At 39.3% G+C, this 8,058-nt stretch overlaps 1 protein-coding gene across 1 annotated transcript; it reads right to left on the bottom strand.

Annotated features, from left to right (window-relative positions):
- Nucleotides 1–5,636: 5,636 nt before the first annotated feature.
- Nucleotides 5,637–7,478, bottom strand: LOC102984170 (RNA-binding motif protein, X chromosome-like). The gene is given in 2 exon segments (XM_024133065.3): nt 5,637–7,049; nt 7,051–7,478. Coding segments are annotated over 2 exon segments (1,059 nt in total). The 5' UTR covers nt 7,405–7,478; the 3' UTR covers nt 5,637–6,344.
- Between the last annotated feature and the right edge of the window lie 580 nt (nt 7,479–8,058).

The following is an 8,058-nucleotide window of genomic DNA, read 5'->3' as shown; positions in this document are numbered from 1 at the left end:
GGCTTTTTCCAACTACACAGAATTTGTAACATAATCCAGAGATGTTTATTCCCAGTCGGAACTTATTTTTCTTCCCTTCCTCTGTTTTTTTTTTCCCTCTGAGTAATTGCTGCTCTGAGAGAATGCTCTTCTCCACCTCCTTCTGATGGAATTTGATACTTACACAGCAGAAGGATACCCCGTGAAACAGTTGTGTTTGAAAGATAATCCTTTCACTTGTCCTAGACGTGGAAATTTTGTTCTGGGTGTAGGATGGTCCGTCTCAAGATGCAGCCAGACATGACCCAATAGGGGAGGGTGAGGCAGTCTGTCACGAGCCAGGACTTGGGTCCAGAGAACTGCTCACTGGGGCAGGTGGGTGCTAGGGGATGGGGCTCTGGAACTGGAGACCCCCACCCCCATCATGAGTCTGACTTGCTTCTAAAGGTTGACCAAGCCCTACTGCATTTATTTTAAAATGTATTTAATAAACATTTATAAAGAGCTTACTGTGGCCAGGCATCATCCTAATCACTTTACACAGATTCACTCATGAAATTTTCATTATTGCTCTGTGAGGGTGATACTGTTTTGATCCTTACTATACAGCAGAAGGAACAAAGTCACTGGCAGGTTAAGAAGCTTGACCCCAAAGTCACCCCAAAGCCAGGAGGTGGTAGAGCCTGACAGTGGGTGTCTGAGTCCACTCCCTTTATCCCTACCTGTGCTGCTTCCAAGAAAAGCCCGACATGGACAACGGGCCATGGCAGCAGTCATGGAAGAGTCAGGTGGCACTCAGGAGTCCAGGCCAAGGGAGGGTATAAAGGAAGTCTGTGGGACGATAGAGCCAGGACTCAGGCTCAGACCAGCCCACATGTGGGTGAGGAAGGAAGCTCTGAACCAGAAATGCCAAATGTGGCACCTGCATTCAAAGCCTCAGCCTTGCTTCTAATTTGTCTTATAGCTAAACCTGATGGTTTGATTAAGGAATCTATGCATTCATCCCTTTGCACATTCATTCACTCATTTATTTATCATTTATTTGGTCAATCAGTCAGTCATTCAAAAAATTTACTGAATGTGTCATACTGCCAGGAACTTTGCTAAATGCCAAGGAGAAAACATAGCAATAAACCACAGACTGTACACTAACTAATTTAAGATTTAATAACATCGCTAAATTAAAATAATCCCTGCTTGAGAAGCCCAGGGAATAATTTATATTTAGACTTATTTAAAAATGAAGGCTAATTTAAATTGAGATAGAAAGGAATACGTTTGCCCATGAGTCAACAGTAGTACACATTTAATGTGGATTCTAGTCATTGAACCATTTTGGTCAAATGAGTCCATTTTCCCCCTTTGGCTAAGCTAATATTAAAATTAAAGAAAGGGTAATAGGAGGTGAAAATATAAGTTTTGACTTCAAATTCACTAAAAAGAAAAAAAAAAACTATAGGTACTATTGAACCATACATTTAAATGCTAAATCAATGTTATTGTTTGAGCAGCTGTTCTTTTACGAACAATTTTATAAGGCATAAGCTAAATTTTATTTCATTAGCAGAGTATAGCTTTTCAATAAACAATGTAAATATAATAGGTAATTTCAATTAAGGCATTAATTAAATAAATTGGGTGAACTAGGGTTTACTTTAGACCAGTGGTTCTCAAATATTTTGTCCTCAGAATTCCTTTATGCTCTTAAAAATCATTGAAGACCCTAAAGAGCTTTTGTTTATGTGGATTATATTTATCAATATTTATCATTTTAGAAATTAAAGCTAAGAATGAAAATATATATTAATTGATTTTAAGATAACAATAAACCCATTTCATGTTAACATATCTATGAAAAATATATTTTCTAAAACAGTAATGTTTAGGGACAAGAGTGGCATTATTTTACATTTTTGCACATCTCTACTGCCTAGCTTAAGAGATTCTCATATTTTCTTTTGCATTCAATCTGTTGCAATACACAGTTTTGGTAGAAAAAAATCAAACTTCACAGAGCTATTTAGTTGGAAAGGAGAGGAGCATTTTTAAAAGCTTTATTATTGAGGTATAATTGACAAATAGAATTTTTAAATATTTAAAGTGTACATCCTGGTGATCAGATACATGAATAGATTGTGAAAGATTCTTCCCATCTAGTTAATTAACTTAATATAATGCCCTCAAATTCCATTCCCATTGTTATAAACAGCAGGATTTCCTTCTTTCTCATGGTTGAATAATATTCCACTGCGTGTGTGTGTGTGTGTGTGCATGACACATCTTTATCTGCTGACACTTAGGTTGTTTTCATATCTTGGCTCTTGTGAATAATACTACAATAAACATGAGAATGCAGATACCTCTTCAAGATCCTGTTTTTTGTTGCCTTTGGATATACACTCTGAAATGGTGCTCATGGATCATATGGTAGTTCTATTTTTAAATTTTTGAGGACCCTCCATACTGTTTTCCACAATGGCTTTACTAATTTCCATTCCTACCAGCAATGCACAAGGATTCCCTTTTCTCCACATGAGAGGAGCATTTAAATAGCCTTTAAATAACTGCGGATAACCTTCTTTGGTACAATACCCAAACTCAACAGCAGTACTTTCTTACAGGTAAACTGCATTGTGGAACCTGAAATATCAATGAACCTTTTGTACTTTGTAACATTAAAAGCCACTGGTCTATCTTGTACTTCAAGTCGATCTCTTACTTATGCATATATTTTTTTTACTAGATCACATATTGGTAAATATCCGCTCATAACACTGTGCAGATCTTCCAAATGTTGATATCAACAAATTGTACAATATCCAAAAAAATCACATTTATCAATATCTCCATCGATCTCATCAAAAATTATCTTTTTAAATTTTTTAAAGTTTGGCTGCGCCGGGTCTTAGTTGCAGCATGTGGACTTCTTAGTTGCGGCATGCGGGATCTATCTAGTTCCCTGACCAGGGATTGGACCTGGGCCCCCTGTATTGGAAGGGCGGAGTCTTACCCACTGGACCACGAGGAAAGTCCCCAAAAATATCTTTAAGTATTGGGAAGCTGTCAAACTCACAGTAGAAGACACAGGTTTTCCAAAATTCTAATCTCTTGAAAGTCAAAACTTTATCATTAGCAAAAAATACAAAATTAGCCAAAAATGTCAGTCCTGGCAGTAACAGTCTACTTTGTTAGTTTTCAAAAAAAATGCCCGCCAAATCCGCCAGTCTGAATAATCATGGTTTGTATGTCATTTGTTCTATCAAGTAAAAATGGTCTTCTGCATATAAAGCAGCCAGCTCAGCTTGCAATTCAAAGAGCTTTTCCTTAAAACAACTGTCTTCAGCCTACAGCAGAAACGTCTTATGTGTCCTCACTGTTTTGTCTCACATAATATTTTCTTGTTGCATCAAGGTCATTATTAAGTGAAAATGGCATTTGTTTTTTCAGGGCGTGAGCGATGTTGGAAGAATACAAACACCACTGGCGCAGTGCAATTGCCTTAATTTGTATTAAGGCACCAGCGTTTCTACCCACCACTGCTTTTGTGTCTTCAGTAAAACGTCAACACATTTGTCCCAAGGATAAACCATAAGATTCAGAAAAAGTGATCCAACGCTTTCAATTTTCCAGTGCAGCTGGAGCTTATTGTGGAACATTCATGTACAGGAACCTCTTCTTTGTGCTTAGTTAGTGCTGATATGAGATGAAAGTCAGCAGAAAGTCAGTCCAGCCATGTCTATAGACCAATCCATTTGTAAGGTGAAAGGTGCAATTCTGCAGAAGAGATGTGAACTCCATCTTCACATCTGTAGCAAAATCGTGAATTCACTGAGTTGCTGTAACCTTGAAAAGTGGTGCTGCTGGGATTTCCTTTACTTACTCTGTCCAGCAGGCAGTGAGAAACGTCTGATTACAAAATCGTTACAGGATTTATTTGTCTGGGCATCATAGTCTAGCAAACTTGATTTTTTTTAATGCATTGATTACCTTCCTTATGCCCTAAATCACTGGTTCCTCTCTGGAAGAGTATCACTGATTCTTTTTTTTTTTTTTTTTTTTTTCTTTTTTTGCATGTTAAGTTTTATTAAGGTTCAAATACAAAACATTCCAAAAAGAGAAAAACCATTAGACCTAAGTTCTATATTCAACTACCAGTTAAACAAGAAAAACATGTTATTCTGTTTCTTTCACAACCAGTATAAAGCCAGAAGAATCAAGACAGATTCTTTTTCCAACAGGAGCAGAATTAAGTCTGCTGGGTCAACAAACTATTTGCCAAACAGCTGTCTGGTCATTAGGTGTTCTTCAATTTAGTATTCATGTTTACTATGATTAATCTCTATGTTCTACACTATCTTCAAGATAACCTAAATAAAATCTCAAGAGCCAAAAGGTCCACGGAAGCATAAACCCAAGTATTTAGATTACAGAATGACTGAGGAAGACAGCTATGTAAGTGCGATGTTTTTTTAAAATTTGGTCAATACCCTGATGGTCTGTGATTAGAAGAGCCCATCAAAATGAGGGTTAAATTTCTTGATTATTTTCCATGATTGCAAATGTTAAACGTGATAGTACTGATATTTACTAGGTAAAAATTCAGAAGGTGAGTTGGTTTCTTCTAACCCAACAACTCAAATCTGTTTACTTTGAGAACATTAGCTTTTACACTATTGGCTCTAGTCTCCAATGCAATAAATGACAAAGCTGTACTGTATCTTGATTTGTTTCTAAGACATGAAGTGGGATGAGGGGTAAAGTAGGCTTACAAAACAACTTAAAAAAAAAATAGCAAAAGCCAAATGGCCCAATTTTGTTTCCAGTTTTTAATAAGTGTGCTTCTGAGCATTTTATATGTTTCCAGTTACTTCAGTTTGCAGGTATTAGTCTTCCCTTTAGTTTTAAGACTAAATCTCACTCCTGGATAAACTAACACAAAGAAATATTTGACCTGCTGAAAATCAGACACTTTATTGGATAAAGTCCCCTCTTATGCCTTTCATTTTTCTAATCCGACTTTCTGACAATCAGTGGTAATTAGGAAGTTCTAAATTGCAGTTGTCCCTATGACTTTGGCTAAAGGAAACGAAAGTCAAAGCTGTAAAATCTACATAAAGAACCATGAAAACTTCCTGACTACCTCCACTTACCAATTTCTTTAATTGCTCCCCTTTCTCCATCTGGTGAATTATTTTAAGTAACTGCCACTCCCTAGTTAAAAGTGCTAACCAACGTTGATGCCTTCCTTAGATCCACAGGAACCCTGGAAGGCAAAAATCTTGTCTGCACCAAACCAATTCTGATGGGTACTGCTTATGCAACTGTTGTGCCTTAAGGACAATCAGCATTCTTCTGCTTCAACAACTCTTAGCATTGCATTTCTCTTGCTGCCAGCTTTATCTATTGTGAATCAATCAGCACTCCATGACCATCATGACCATGACCAAAATTCTCAACCATCTTTGCTGTTTCACAGGCATTTGATGCTTTAAATCTGATGTGGAATGCTGATAGATTCACTTTTTAGAAGTCATAAGCCTTTGAGAAGTTGGAGATAACTTCATTGCTTATCTATTTTCTCCTTTGCAATCAAGCTGTTCCTTAAAAGTGAGACACTACAGAGTTGCAAAAATTTGAAACAGTAAGAGCAAGCATCGTTTGCAGCTTCATGGTTGGTTTTGGCCAAACTTTTTATTTAGTATTCTGTAGTTGCTTAACACACACTTAAATGGTCTTATTGGGGAGGGGGAAAGGGGAGGTTCTTGTAGATTCCCAAGGAAATGTCAGAAAAGCAAAATATGGCCAGCACTATCCATTTGCTTTTTTGGGTTTACTGGGCGAATAGCATTTTCCTTACAATATAAGCATCTGATCTCAGGTTTTTCATACTGAGAACATTGAGATTTCAGTTTGAAGACACTCTGAAATCCTAAGAGTAGCATACCCCGACCACCCTCTAATAACTAGCTTGTTTGTATAGGCAGGAGGATTCATCTCTCCATTTTAGATGAATAGATATTTTGTGAAAGATCTTAGAATTGCTTGCCTCATCATTTACTGGGGAAAATCGTATAGAAATTGGCCTTTAGGGACACTTTTACTTGGAAAATTACAATACTAGTACACAAGTCTTAACACACTTAACATTTGCTTGTTGAAAGCAATGTCATAAAATCAAAGATTAAACATGTTTTACTCTTTTTCCTCACAAGAACATGAAACTTATGGAAGGGGAACTTAACAGGAAATTTAAAAAAGGTAACACAATCTTTCCTTTTAGTAGTCCTTGGGTAGTTATGATAGAATAGTTTCCACTTTTGTTTGTTTCTTTGAACGGGGATTTTGGTCCAAAGTTTTGTTTGTTTTTAATATCTGCTTCTGCCTCCCCCTCTATCAGATCGGCTTCCTCCACGGCCACCACCTCTTGGTGCTCCGCGGCTTGAACTGCTGTAGGAATCTCGTGGAGGAGGGTACCCCCTTTCCATAGAAGGGGGAAGCCCTCGTTCTTGTCTGCCAACCCGATCACGACCACTTGAGTAGAGATCACTTCGGCTGCTTGAGTAACTGTCTCGACTTCCACCATATCCGTCACGTGAGCTGCTGTAATCATCATAGCGACTGCTTCCACCATAAGATGGCGGGGCCCCTCGTGTAGGTGGAGCACTACGTGAGTTACCATAACTCTCACATGAATCTCTGTAGGAACCTCCACTTGGATGATCTGAATAGTCACGATCACGACCATAGCCATCTCTATCACTATAGCCTCTTGATGGATAGTCATCACGTGAACTGGAATGACCATAATCACGGTAAGTATAATCTCTTGGTGGTGGTGCATAATCTCTTGTATCACGAGAACTTGGGTAATCTCTGCTTGAGTAGCTGTCTTTAGTAGAATATCCATCATCTCTTGGGGACAAATAAACATCTCTACGAGAGGGCAGGGGTTCCCTTCGAGGTGGACCTCCATAACTATCTCTTCCACGTGATACAGGAGCTCTTCCTCCCATTCCACCGCTGCTGCGAACTGGTCCTGAAGGGGCAGATCTTTTAGGAGGAGGACCCCCCACTTCGTGGCGGTGGTCCTCTTTTTACTGGAAGTGGTCCCCTGGAAGAACTCACGTTAAAATTCATGGAATAGCCACCATCGTCCATGTGTCCTCCACGTGAGGGAGGTCCCCTGGTTCCTCCACTTCCTCCTCTTCCGCCTCTAAGGCCTCTTGGAGGGCCTCTCCTTCTCGGAGGTGGAGGTGGTCCACGTCTACCACTTTCAAATGATGGTTTAGTGGCTTGTTCTACCTTGATGGCTTTTCCATCTAAGGACTTTCCATTCATGTCTCTAGCTGCATCCTTAGCATCCGCTGGGCTTTCAAAGGTGACAAAAGCAAATCCTCTAGATTTGTTGGTTTCACGATCTTTCATCAAGAGAACTTCCACTATTCGTCCGTATTTGCCAAATACTGCTTCAAGAGCTTTCTCATTTGTTTCCGTATTGAGGCCACTCGCACTACTGCGCAACGAGCTCACTGAATCTTAATTATCCTCTCACCGTGCCATTTCCCTGTGGGAAAATGTTCAGAGGGTCTCCACTGCCACTATAGTTATATACAAACTCCTTATTCTGACACATAAAACCTATGAGCTGGCCACGCACCTCACCTGCCATCACTCCCCCCATGCAGGCAGCCAGCCTGTACCCCTGGCTCTTCCAGGCTCTGGTACGTGCTCCCCAGGCTGCCCCCAGCCCTGCTCGTCAAAATCCTATGGCCTGAGAAAGGTCAGCTCAAAGACCAAATCCGTTCAAAAATCTTACTTGTTGCTCAATTGAAGAAATCTCCCTCTTCTATGTTTTCAAAATATAGGTCCTCTTTTTTTTTCTTTCTTTTTTTTTTTTTTTTGGCCACGTGGCATACGGGATTTTAGTTCCCCGACCAGGGATGGAAGCATGCCCCCTGCAGTGGAAGCCTGGAGCCTTAACCCCTGGACCACAAGGGAGGTCCCTCAGAGTAGGTTCTTTAAAACTTTTATTTTTAATGTTCTGCCTTCTACAGAGACCTTTCAAATTCACTATATCCC

This window comes from Physeter macrocephalus, chromosome 11 (genome assembly GCF_002837175.3).
Source record: "Physeter macrocephalus isolate SW-GA chromosome 11, ASM283717v5, whole genome shotgun sequence".
Classification (NCBI taxonomy): Eukaryota; Metazoa; Chordata; class Mammalia; order Artiodactyla; family Physeteridae; genus Physeter; species Physeter macrocephalus.
The sequence above is the reverse complement of the archived record's forward strand: the minus strand, read 5'-3'. Positions and strand labels throughout refer to the sequence as shown.